The sequence below is a fragment of the Gavialis gangeticus genome, unplaced genomic scaffold (genome assembly GCF_001723915.1).
Source record: "Gavialis gangeticus isolate Ggan-Ray unplaced genomic scaffold, GavGan_comp1, whole genome shotgun sequence".
NCBI classification, from domain to species: Eukaryota; Metazoa; Chordata; order Crocodylia; family Gavialidae; genus Gavialis; species Gavialis gangeticus.
Window position 1 is genome coordinate 35,811 of NW_017728980.1, and position 13,784 is coordinate 49,594.

Consider the following 13,784-nt stretch of genomic DNA (forward strand, 5'->3'; position numbering starts at 1 on the left):
GTATTTTGGGGTGGGAGACCTACTGCCCAACAATAGTTTAATTCTATTGTAGGAAAGATTGTATACATGCATATAAGTAGTATAACTTGTGTCTGTATACTTGTGGCATGAGGAGCATTGGCTTCTGTAATTATGAGGATTTCGGTTCTAGTGTGCAGATTCCAGTTTGTCATTTCTAATTTTTCCCCTTTTGGACTGGGAATATCTGAACTTGGTTCATATCTAAAAGTGAACTCTAAGGTGGAGCAATATTATTTTAGCGGGTTAAAATTGAGCTGAAGGGAAATATTTTCCTATTAATAAATAATTTTGTTGCCTCCTGGAATTAATGAAGCTAAAATTCATATTGGAACACTTGAAGTGCTGTATGGGATTTCCTTTAAAAATAGGTTTTAATTTTATCAACCTGAATGTCATGCTTAAACAGCTAATAAAAGTCTGGGAGGCTTTATTCTACATAGATGCATAGCTCTGTGTGAGTTTAGACCTTTCATATCTTGTCAAGTACCTTTACAGAATACATAGGCAAAGTCTCTAAACCCTTGCACAATTCTTAGTGTGCAGCAATGATTCCCATACTGTTGTACCTTAAGCACTACACGTCTGATAGAAGTTAAAATAATCTCTAACTATGCAGTGATTCCTGAGCTTTGTGGGAGAAGAGTTCTTTCCTGTGGAGCAAAGAACCTTTTATTTCTATATTAATCTTTATCTTGGTAGACCAAATTAAACAAACCTGTTAGCTCTACAATCCTGCTATTGCTGTAAGCAAGCAAAAGTGAAGAGAGAAATCTTTTCTCTTTCTGGGTTTACTTGATGGCATAGGCTTTAATTGCACCATCTCAGATTATCTAGTATAGATATGTATCTAGGACAGGGATCGGCAACCCTGGGCACACGTGCCAGAGCATGGCATGCGAGGCCATTCCAACTGCAACCAGGAGGCTCCAAACAGCTGCATGAAGCTCAGCAGCCCTGGTACCAGTTCTGTGGCTGCAGCAGCTGTGCATGCACCTACCTTTGTGTGCATAGCCAGGAAGGGGCATGGGGCAGCATAACACTGCCCAGAGGCATGTATGCAGCTGCTGCTGCCATGGAGCCAGTGCTGAGGCTGCAAAGCCTGGCACAGCTGTTTGCAGCCTTCCAGCTGCCTGCTACAGCAGCCCAGAGCCTGAGCCAGCTATTAAAGGCAGCTGGGGGGCTGCAGACAACTGCACTGGATTCTGGAACCCTGGCACTAACTCTTTGGCAGCAGTGGGTGCATGCGTGGCTTGCAGTGCATGGCAGGGAAGGGGCTGGGGCAGTGCAACCCCCCCAGCCCCTCCCCTGCCATCCACCCAGAGGCATGCATGCAGCCACTGCTAACAATGAGGATCAGGCCCCTTGCAGGTCCCCCATTTCTGGCACACCAAATTGAGGCATGGGTGGAGGTTGGGGTGGCTTTAGCACTCCGGCCAAAAACGTTGCTAACCCCAATCTAGGAGTTTAGGAAAAAAGGTACTAAAACATCTTGTCGCTATAATTTAAATTTTAAATTATGATCTTTTCTCCTAATGACCTTCACATTGGGGCAAAGTTTGTACTGTTCTTTCACTATTGAACCAGCTATAGACACCTTGACAACTTATAAATCTATTAGCTGACAAAGTTAACATTCATTTCTGATATAGTTTCCACAATGTGATTGTTATATGACAGTGTTCACCTTGTACTTAATGTACCAACCAGCATGTTGGCTTTTTTCCTTGGAAATAAGAAAATAAGCATTCCAGATGGAATGGTTGAAGCAGAATCCAAACACATTTGGTGTAAAACATAGGCAAATCCAACTTTTTATGTATATTATTTTATATAGTTTTTGTAGATTCAGACAGAGAGCATCTGTAAACTATTTTTTTCTCTTGTGAAGGTTTATCAACAGTGAGTGTGTGTTACCTTTGTGGACCTGAGTAGAAATAAGTGAGATGAAGTTATCTTTCTTTTAGAGGTGCACCAATACATCGGTCCGATAACAGATTGGCACCAATATAAAGAAAATTGTCCGTATCAGAAATCTGCCTGATATGGCCAATAAATGGCCCATGCATGCACACAGCCACAGCACACTACATAGGCAGTGAGGAGCACAGCCGGGCTACTTGGAGAGCTGTATGCAGCTGGTGGAAGGGAGGGGTGCAGATCAAGGCCCCTACAGTGAGGGAGAAATGGAGCAGGCTCTGGGGCAAGCACTACCCAGCCAGGGTAGGCGGGCATGGGACAGAGCCGAGGCTTGTCGTGGGTGGGGGCCGCAGTGCCACTTGTGCAGGAGCCCCTGTTCCAGCGGCTCATCCATTGCTTGCTCATCCAGCGGCTCCTGCTGCTGCTCCTGCCACTCATCCAAGAGGGTATGGCAGGGACATGTGCTCCCAGATCTACGCAGGGCCAGGACTCTGCCAAGCTCTTTCCGGTAAGGTGGGGCTGGGCTCTGTGTGGGTGGCGGTGGTGCTGGGCCCAGGGAAGCATGGGGGGAGGTGCTGCAGTCCCCCAAAATTCATCGTAGCCCCCCAAGTCCAGCCTTCTCCCACCGGAAAGAGCTTGGTGCAGCCCTGGAGCTGTGGAGATCCAGGTGCACCCCCCCACCCCTGGCGAACGGCAGGAGCTGTTGGACAAGCTGTCAGACCAGTGGCTCTTGCACAAGTGGGGCACAGTGGTGAGAGCTGCCCCCTGGACAAGCTGCGGCTCCATCCCACACTTGCCCCACCCTGGCTGGGCACCGCTTGCCCCAGCGCCACTCCTCCCTCACCGCAGGGGCCTCGATCTGCACATGCCCCTTCCCTTCCCCCTCCCTCCTCCCCTTCCACCATACCAGGCTTACCAGCTGCACTCAGCTCTCCAAACTGCTGGGCTGGTATCGGAAATTGCATTGATACGCCTCCTTAAAAATCAGCTATTGGTATCGGCCCCAAAAATCTCTATCGGTGCACCCCTGCTTTCTTTTTATTGTGGTCCAGCCTGACATTGCATAAGGCAAACTGATTAATAGTAAACTAGAGAATTTCATTAATAATCTAGGATGTTGTTAAAACATTGTGTGTTCCCCAACTTATAGACTTTAAGGGGAAGGCCTGTAAGAAAGTAGGTCTGATGTCACCTGATACTTATGCCAAATCTTAAACATGGTAATGCCAGTAAAATCAATAGGGCTTGTATACTTAAGTAAGGACATACTTAAGTATTTTCTTGATTTGTGATGTGTAAGGATTCTTCTTTTAAAAACACATGAATTGTTCTTGGTACCTGACTTCAGGCATTCATCTCCTAAATTTTGGCCCTACCTAGCCTTTTCTCCGTATGTAATCAAATGCACAAATGTCTACTTCACTCTGTTGGTTTAACTTGGATTCTTTAGGGGAATAGGATGGGGGAAGTATTTTGTAGCATAGTCGTCTTAGTTGCTGGGTTTATTTAGTGCTGGTTTGATCAGCACTTCCCTGAGTTATCAGGAAAGCTCTATTCTTCTCATTAGCCAAGAAAAGGATCTGAGACTTGAATGAGCAAGTTTAACATGGTATCTGCCAGTTATTCATAGGTAACTGTCAATCCTCTAGATCAGAGATTCCCAAACTTTTTATTATTGCATACCCCTTTCCAGACTTATTAGCTGCCTTGTACCCTTACCAGCAACGGTTTTATATTTTAACCCCTTAAATGTCTATTATTATTATAGTGGAAATTAAATTTGCTGTTGCACAAGTTCTTCCGCATGCCCCCACAGATGTCTTGTATACCCCCAGAGGTATCTGTACCACAGTTTGGGAACACCTGCTGTACACTTAAGAGGTCTGATCGGGTGCGTGATGAATCTGCTTGTACAGAGCCCTGCAATCATCACACCAAGACCTTTGATGCATGTGCCTATGCAGAAGTATGGAGGAGTAGAAGCTGCCCAAGACCTACCATCTGCCCTTTAGCCCAGCATTTCTTAACCAGTGGGTCATGACACAAAAGTGGGTCACAAGAACATATGAAAGGGTCCTGAACAAACTTTAAAAATGGATCATATTTTGCATACATTTTTTTTAAAAAAAGATGCCACTTGTGCTTCACCATATGTTAACACTGCGCATATTAATAAACAGGGATCCAGGTTTTCTATTTGCTGCAGAAAAATGTGGATTTTTCTCCTTTAAAGGAGAAAAACCTGGGAAACTGCACGTTTCATCTTGCAGGCTGGCAAAGTTCCAGCCTGCAAGAGACTGCTTGGCATCGGGGGAACTGGAGGAGGAGGACGATAAGACGGGGAACCACATGCACATACATACGCACACCTGCATGTGGCAGCCAGGGAGCTTGGAGAGTAGCTCCCACAGTTCCCTGCAGGCAAGTTTGTGGGGCATGGGGGAGGCGTAGACTATGCAAGACACTCTTACGCACCCACAGTAGGCACGGGGCTGCAGCCTGGGTGGACTGGCACAGGCAGGAGCCGCCTCCATGATCCAGCAAGTGGGACCTGGTCCAGGAAGGCAGAGCAGGCTGGTGAGACTTGTTGCTGCCTCTGCCAGGACATCCACGCCAGCTGCACTGGCAGCAGCACAAGGAGTAACAGACAAGGGAGTGGGCCACGCTGGCCTCACAACCTCCTGCCTTCAGCTACTCACGCGCCAGGCTGCAGCTCTATCCCACCACCGTGGCCCATCTGCTGCTACTGCTCCCCTTAGGCTGCAGCTCTACCCTGTAGAGGAGGTGGGGTGGTGGGCAGCACAGGTGGCCTAAGGGGAAGCAACGGTGGTGGCCAGGCCATGGAGGTGGGGTAGAGCTGTGGCCCAGCACAAGAGGCTGGCAGGCAGAGGAGATGAGGACAGTGTGGCCCTCCTCCCCATCTGTTATTCCTCATGCTGCTGATGGCATGGCTGGCATGGTGGGTTGGGGGGGCAGTCCCAGCAGCAGCAGCAATGAGTCTTTCTGCCCCACTCTGCCATCCTGCCTGCTGGGCCGTGGAGGCGTCTCCTGCTCGTGCTGGTCCAGCCAGGCTGTGGCTCTGTGCCTGCTGTGGGTGCACAAATCTGGGGGCCACGTGTCTGTCCCTGTCCCCTGTCCTTCCCATTCCCCACACACGCCCCCCCTTCCCACATTCATGGGGGGGAGGGTTGGGAGTGAGGGGCACCAGCAGGGCCAGGGCACCGTTTTCTACTTAAACTATTTACTGGGTCAGGTCTGGTCATCACTCTTTACAGATGGGTCCTGGTACAAAAAAGGTTGAGAACCCCCTGCTTTCAACCATTGAAGCAGGATCCGAAGACCGGACTGAGTCTAAACATCCAATGGCAGTAGCTTCTGCCAGAGGGCAACAGATAAAAACTGTTGCTGACTGCCTAATACTTCAGTGAGGCACTTTTATGTCAGCATGATGTCCCTTAGCTTTTCTCCAACCAAGGAGTACCCACAAGGCAGTGGGGGCCAGGATTTTGAGTTGCCCTATACTTGCTTATTCTGGAGGTTGCAGCGTTGTGGTATTTTATAGGAGCTACTCTGCCACTAGTAGCGCTGTCACATTGCCACCAGGAGCTTCAGTTGGATGCAGCTTACAGTCATACCCAGGACCACTGCCAGTTATTAGCATCTCATTTAATAGAATCAACCACATATGATAATTGAACCCCCCAAAACATGTTCATTTTCTACTTCTTCATGAACTTTTTACTTTGTCACTTCACTGTTTTAGAATCTCCACTTATTAGAATAAAAATGATCTGCCCAATTTGATTCTGATTACGAGTGGACACTGTACTTAATTTCTGTAAGACTGTTGCATACAGAGGTGACATGCACTGAAGCTGCAACCTCTTTTGACTTAGAATATCGAACAGTAAATAATTGGCCTCTAAGCTCTGTAAGTTCCTCATGCTTAAAACCCATACTCCAGAGTTCAAGAAGGAGTGTGGGACAGCAGGATATAAGCATGTCCCTAGAAAACAGCCAAGCTACCATGGATTGCTCTTGGGCAGTAAAATAAAACTTGGGGACTCCATCCCTGTGCTTTGAAATTGCAGCCTACACGAGAAGTAGGGAGCAGATTTCACTGACTAAAAACTATGAGCAAGCCATGTGGAATTCATACTTGTTAGCAAGGTGTTTATCTGTGTTAGTCAGAAATGAGGCAGAAGGTAGAGCAAGGTGATGTCTTCAGAGATCAATTCAGAGGGGCATGAGCTTTCATAGGCAATAATTTACTTACTAGAAGAAGGCAATGCTAGCATCTGACAAAATAGGTGGTCATTAGTTATGACCCTCTGAACAGCTATATTCTCTCTCATGCACTTTCTTTTCTGCTTTTTGTGTTACATTGTAAAATAAGCTTGAAGAGTCGGTCATGAATTAGAACTTGTTAACCCATTAGTTCAAGATAAGTTGTTATTGAAAAGGTAGGATAACTACATATTTGTTCTGCTACTTTTTTAACAACACTTGTATATTCTAGAATCTAGAAACATTTTGAAAACAATAACTTTGAGAATTGAATTGTTCACTGAAACCAGCAGTCTCTGTAAAGTCTCCTGTATATAAAAGTGTCTTAAAATAAATTCGTACTAAGTTTTCTGTCTTTACTCACTTAAATTGCAGAACATGTCAACAGAACAAAGGGTTACATACACTAGTCCAGTGAATGGATACCTAGATTGAACCCTGTACTGTAATCCTACCAGTTCTGATTGCTTACTCAACCTTTTTTTTCTGTCTGCAAAATAAGCAATTTGCCTTACAGAGTTTTTAGAAGTGTTAAATCCAGCTAATACGCTGGTTGTAGAAGTAAAGGGAAGCAGTTGCAGTACAGTGCACTCTCCAAAATATTCTAGTTTTACTGTACACGAGGTCTCTATTATAGCATGACATTCACAGTCTTTAAAACTGGAATTTTGTGTGTTATGGTATAATATTCATAAGTCCCCTTGGTATGAAGATTTCAAGTCATGGAGATGCTGGAAAGAATCCTGGAAACTTGAGTTGCAGGTATTCTTGGCTGAGCCATCTAACTCTGTTGTAGGTGGGAACAGAACTTAATAGCAAGTATAGCTCTTTGAACCACCACCATACCACCTGCTTCCTGTGTACTTGTAGTCCAGAGTCTCAATCCTTGAAGGTCTTATTTCTCACCTTCTCAGCTGCATCCTGACCATGTCCCCAAGTAAAATCGGTGCTGTACCTGACAAGGTTGGATTATTATGACACTTTTTTTTCACCATGATCCTCAGTCACAGCTTGAGTGAAGTTTATTGATCTCATTGTACAATCCTATTTTTCAAGACATTTCGTTCTAAACTGTCTCTTTCAGTGTTTAACTGAACAATGCAAGTACTGCTTTCTACTGTATTTAATTTTAAATGGAACTGTTTTTCTAAGAAAAAAATAACTTAGTTATTTTAGTAAATGTATGAATAACACTGCTATCAGTATTACACAATTCTGTGTTATCAGACAACAATGTATTTAAATGAGACAGCAAATTATAATGTTACCTTGTCTGTCTTGTCCCTAGAAGATGATGAACTTTCAATTCCAAATGTCTAAAGTGGAAAGTTTGAGATGCCATATTCCAAGCTGTAGTGACAGTGCTGCTCAGCATCTGAGGCTTGGAATCAGAAGAACCAACAGAAAAGCCATATAGAAAAGGCTTTTTCCACCTTTATCCATTGAAAAAGTACAGGCTTGTATGCTACAGTCTTTCATGTGTTAATATAAATGTATTTTGGCTAAATACATGTGCACTTAAATATACAATATTTTTGTTACTTTGAGCAATTATAAGTTCTCCTACAAAATATTTTTAAATAAGGAACCCATTAAAACAATCTTGGCATCCAACAGGTTTCTTGGCAAACTGTTGTTTGAGGCAGAATTCTGTTCCTAGGGTTTCTAGAGCCAGCAGGCCCCTTGCTGGCTGGCTTTCTGATAACTCAGTTTTACTTTTCGGCCCAGACCAATGCATTAATAAAATGTTTCCAATTCTCTTTAGAAATACTTCTGCTTTTTATGGTAGTGTTACTTTTTTATGGTGCTGATAGTTGGTCAGGGCCTGATGTCAGCCCTGCTCTTGAGTTAGCTTAGGTGTTCACATCCTTGAATTTTTTTCCACCAAAATGGTGAGTGTATGTGAGAGGAGGCTAGGCTATTTTCCTTTTCCAGAAGAATATTGGTAAAGCTTTCAGGAAAGCAGCAGTATCACTTCAAATGATAAACTTGTGCAAGATGGAGCACAAGGAACTTCTTTGAAAAAACCCCCACACCTTTTGGGCTCTTTCTCTTTGCTGATGAACAAATGTGGACAATAGCAGTTTAGGAAAACTGCGAAAGAGAATGATTTGTTAGAGCTCCCTGTCCTCCTTTGAATGCTCTCCTGAGAAGCAGTGCACTCTTCTACTGCTGATGCATCTAGTCAACTACTCATATATATGAGGGAGAGATTTTATAGAAAAAAAACAATCCTAACCCAATTGATCTGGGCTTAGTTTATGAAGTACACAATGGCTGTCACCAGTCTGCTTACATGAGGTTTGTACACATCACATCCAGAATTTGAAATTCATACCAAGTGGATTATGAATTATCCAAAGCAAAAAATCATCTTGGTAATCTGAAAGTAATTTTGTAGCCATAACTGTCCAGGAATTTTGCAACGATTTCTTAGGGTGCTAGCTTTTATTGGACCACCTGCATAGTTGGGATGAAGTTAGACAAGCTTTAAAATGCAAGACATTCATCATCAGGTCTGAGCAGTTTTGCGATTGAGATCATCAGTGTTAAAGGAAAAAAAGTATATTTTCAAACCTGTCTTACATGTATGTTCAAAGGAGTTTCCTTATCTGTGATGAGGATGCAATGATTTTTGTTCTCTTCCTCTTACCTCTATCTTGTATACTTACATATTGCAGTACTGGTGCTATCTGAATGTCTTAGATGGGGGGCTGAATTACAGAGACACTGGGGGTGGAAACATCAGACGCTGCCTGATATTTCACTTGTGTCACCCTAACAATTTTTTATGGCATCATGAATACTGAGCAAATACACTTTGGTTACCCTTTGTTATGCCATATGAAAGGAAAATCAGTGGCACAACACAAGGTGGTAATAGTCTCTGGCTTGTTATTGCAGCAGACATCTGTTTCCTCTGTGGTGTTTTCCCCCTTCAGCCAGACCCAAGCCCCAGGTCTGGCTGGGTAGGAGCAAACCTTGCTTTCAGCCAGACCTTGCAGGGGATTTTCCCCCATGTGTCTGCAAGTGGAGGGGAGGGGAGGAGTGCAAGTGTGGAAGGGGAATGCAAGTTTTCTCTCCCTTGTGTGCAGGACAAGGAATCCCTTGGAGAAGGATTTGCCCATGCACAACTGTAAATGTGCAGGGGGAAGGGGCTGTTCAAGACCCCTGCTTGAGTCCCCCCTGGCACTCTGTGCTTGTAGGTACACATGGAATAACCACCTCAGGGAATTCTCCTGCTCCCCAACTTGGGGGAGGGGAGTTGTCCCCTACTTGTAGATTTGGCCTGGGACAGCAATTGGGCACATCTATAGATACCTCTGGAGTGAGATCAGGCACAGCTGATTTTGCTTTGCTGAGGATATCTGTTTCTAGCATAAATTGTCCATGATCACACAGGGAGGATGTAGCAGAGCTGAAAATGAAACTGAGTCTATCATGTCTCACTGCCTCCCTAATGAGTGGGCTGTTTATGCCATTAGATGCATGTCCCAAACCAACTTGGCTTTCCCAGAAGTAGTGGTGCTTCCCTGTCACCCAGAGTAGAGTTTCTTCCTGTCACCTGATTCTTTCTCCTGCATACTTCTGTCTTAATGTTCTCCTTGGTTTTCTTGCCTTTTAACACTCACATTTCAGTTCTCCCCTCATTTCCTGCTCTCCGTTCTCCACTTCATACCCCCTCTTCCAAGAGATCCTTTCCCCCATCTTCAGCTGTGCATGAAGTGCTGTACCTGCAAGAACTGAATGCCTCTTGATTTACCAGTGGTGGCTTTGGAATGCCTGTGGGAGTTGTGACAGGCATTCCCTTTCTCTAGGTGAAGGGAGAACATCCATTTTCTACAAGGCTAAAGATGCAGCATGTAATTTCTTCAAGCTGGGAGAGTGAGGAGATAGCTGCTAAGTCCCCAAACCCTATCCTGTTTGTGCTGTAGAAATGATTACCTAGTACAAATGTACTCTGAATATTATTGAAGTGGCACATGCTGTGTGAGTGAGATTTGTTGGACTGAACCAGATTTTCATTCAATTATCAAAAGAGCTGTAATACTTGCCTATGACTTTGATAATGCTGGCTATTGGTCCTCAGGATAAATATTTCTGTAAAAGAGTTGTCATAAATGCATATCCCATCTGTTCTACATGGAGCAATTCATATTCGTACCTGATGTATGCAAATATACTTGCTAAATTAGTTATAAATATGTAAGTCCCTTTAGTAATGCTTCCTTTGGCATTGTTAGTTAAGGATGTCTTATTTTTTAAGGCAAAACAGGCTTGTGGAATCCCTAGAAGTTCTGTCTCTTCTCCAAAGCTATTTCAGGTCTACACCATGCAATCAGATGACTACATTTATTGTGCTTCAGTCTTTTCGAAAAGTAATTTGTGGACTAGGCTGCTTATCACCTTTAGCTCCTGACCTGTACATAGTCACAAGTTTTGTAATGCATAAGTTTTGGCAAGTGAAAGCATGTATACTTAACCTAATACTCCCTAATCCTCTGCTAAGATAGGGTATGTTGCCAGTTTTTGAGCATTTTATTACATTATTAAGTTCTGTCTTCAGAAGGTGATCTCAAGTTTCTTGAAATGTAAGTTGCATGTCTATGGATCACAAAGAGGTTGCAGCTTGGGGAAAGAATAGTCAGTTCAAAGGTGCAGATTTTTCAAATGATACAGTTGTCCATATACAAATAATATCTTTATAGATAATTATTTTAACTGCATAACTCATTGCCCAGAGCATCATAGGGATGTTTGCTCAAAATTATTAATAATGAAAGAGAACCACTTTTTTCCATATATTCTAAGGGTATTAAAGATGCAATCCATGGGTCAGATCTAGACCACAGAGTTGTCATCCAGCCTGCTGGGCTCCCCATGGGGTTGGATATGTGGTATGTGGACAAGTGATGGCAGTGTTAATTGCCGCAGCTCCCACAGCCATAGCAATTGCGTATAATTTAGCCAAATTGGAGAAAGTACAGCAGAGAGCAACAAAAATGGTTAGGGGGCCTGAAGCAAGTGACTTCTGAGGAGAGGTTGAGGGAACTGGGCTTATTTAGTCTGGACAGGAGAAGACAGAGGGAATTTAATAGCAATCTTTAGTTACCTGAAGGGTGGTTCCAAAGAGGATGAATCTAGACCAGTAGTTCCCAACCTCTTTTCTTTCTTCTTTTTTTTTTTTGCTATGACCTGCTGCTGGGAGCGGAGTGTGGTGGTGGCCCGGGGGCCGGGGTGGGGGAGCTCCCGGCACATGGTGCAGCTCGTCCTTCATGTGTGGCACTGCCAGCATTGCCCCCACGACCTTCATTTGGGTCATGACCCGAGGATGGGATCCGCTGATCTAGACTGTTCTCAGTGGTGGCAGATGACGGAACAAGGAGCAATGGTCTCAAGTTGCAGCAGGAAAAGTTTAGGTTAGATATTTGGAAGAATTTTCTCACTCAGAGGCTCGTAAAGCACTGGAACAGGTTACCCAGAAAGGTGGTGGAATCTTCATCCTTGGACCCAGCTCAACAAAGCCTTGTCTGAGATGATCTAGTTGGGGATGGTCCTGCTTTGACCAGGAGGTTGAACTAGATGATCTCCTGAAGGCCCTTCCAACCCTCATTTTCTATAATTCAGTTAACACCATCACCACTTTTCCAGCCGCAAAATTTCTGGCCCCGTGGAGAGCCTCACAGGCCAGATTCAGAGCATGAAGCAGTGTCATCTGAAAATTTGGTGAGAGGAGGGGGCAGAAATTAACACTGCCATTGCCAAATTACCAGCCTGCGGCCTGGTTCCCTGCTTTGGGTTCAGCCCATGGGTCCAGATGAGTTTGATATCCCTGTTCTCTGCTTGTCTCTGAATGCTCTTGTTCTGGGTCTGTTTTCCTAAAGTTGATACACTTGTTCAAACTTGAGATGTTCTAAACATTTTATTCTGATCTGAGTGGGGCTCTGTCTTACAGCTTATGTTTGTTCATTTTTCTAGAAAACGTGATGTCATGCAGAATATTATGCAAATATTGGAATCGGTCCAGTTAAAATGGGAGCTGTTTCAGAGCTGGACAGACTTCTCCAGGCTCCACCTTTCTAACAAACTGGCCATTTTTGGCATTGGTTATAACACACGCTGGAAGGAGGATATTCGTTACCACTATGCCGAGATCAGTTCACAGGTGCCTCTCGGCAAACGGCTTCGGGAATATTTCAATTCAGAGAAGCCAGAGGGCAGGGTCATTATGACCAGAGTACAGAAAATGAACTGGAAAAATGTTTACTATAAATTCCTAGAGATTACAATTAGTGAAGCAAGATGCCTGGAGCTGCACATGGAGATTGACTGGATACCTATAGCTCACTCCAAGCCAACTGGAGGAAACGTTGTTCAGTATTTATTACCAGGGGGGATTCCCAAAAGCCCTGGTTTGTATGCTATTGGTTATGAAGAGTGCCATGATAAACCCCAGTCACCTGTTGCAGACCGCAGAGGCCAAGATCCTGGCAAAGAGACTCATGGGGAGACAGATGTCCCTTCACCACAGGCCTCTCTCAGGGTGGATATGGAGTCCACCAGAATTATCTATTGTTACCTTGGCATTGCTGAGGTAAGAACTCTCCAGCAGTGCTTGTTTTTACATTTTCAGGCAAACACCAAAACCTTCAGTAAAGAGTGGGTTGGGATCAATGGATTTTTATCTCAGAACTGCATCGTAGACCCTGGTGTGTCGCCTAAATCCATCTACATAAAATTTGTGGAAGTGGAGAGGGATTTTCTTTCTGCTGGCTCTTTGGTAGAGTGCCTGGAAAAAGCCATTGGATACCCATTAAGGTTTAACAACTGAATCGCGTCCTTCATAAGGATTAGGGCTCCTGTTTCCTTTCACTGTTGCTCGCAAACAAGTGGATCCTATCTGTTCACAGTTGGGCAAGTCAGACTTTCAAAGTGAAATGAACTTCAAAGTGAAAGATGCTTGCATGTGGTCACAAAAACTTGTCCTGAGCAAGTAAACTGTACAGCTTGGCAGGCCAGTTAGTTTTATAAGGAGAAGAGTAAGGAGGAAAGCCCTGTAAACAAAATGACTGTAGGTACATTCCACATTGGACAGAGCTTTTACTTTGCGTTTCATATGAAAACCTGTTTTTCCACAATGTTTCATTTTTACACATCTTGTCTCTATATAAGTGTTATTACAGATCTGAATAAATAAGCAATAGATAATGGCAAGTTAAACTGAGTCACATTAAATGAGACTTTCAATGCCACCCTTAGCTACTATTGTATATAATTTAGAGTTTCACTTTTTTCACCCATCAGAAGTGTTTTACTATTTCCAAACAGTGTTGCCTGCAAAGACTTTTGTTTCTGTGATGTATCCCACTTTTTTACTAGTAGTGTTGCCATATCAGCTTTTTTTTAACATTAAAATAACTCCTGGCCTTTTTAAGTTCTAGCTAGCCTCTTTGTGGCAGTGAGAATAACCTGACAGTTGGGAAACATTTTGTCAAACCATGCTTATCAATACAATCAAAGCTGTGAGAATTTGGGAGGTGGGTGGGAAGAGGGGAGTT

At 43.9% G+C, this 13,784-nt stretch overlaps 1 protein-coding gene across 2 annotated transcripts in view; it reads left to right on the forward strand.

The window, feature by feature from the left end:
• Positions 1-13,655, forward strand: part of MSANTD2 (Myb/SANT DNA binding domain containing 2) — a 49,360-nt gene extending 35,705 nt beyond the window's left edge. The window contains exon 4 of one of the 2 annotated variants that reach the window (XM_019508770.1): positions 7,514-7,675. In XM_019508770.1, the coding sequence (XP_019364315.1) occupies positions 7,514-7,520 (7 nt within the window). In that variant the 3' untranslated portion in view covers positions 7,521-7,675. Of the gene's footprint in view, positions 1-7,513; positions 7,676-12,204 lie in introns of those variants that run through there. The other variant, XM_019508761.1, reaches the window with a different exon arrangement.
• Positions 13,656-13,784: the final 129 nt, after the last annotated feature.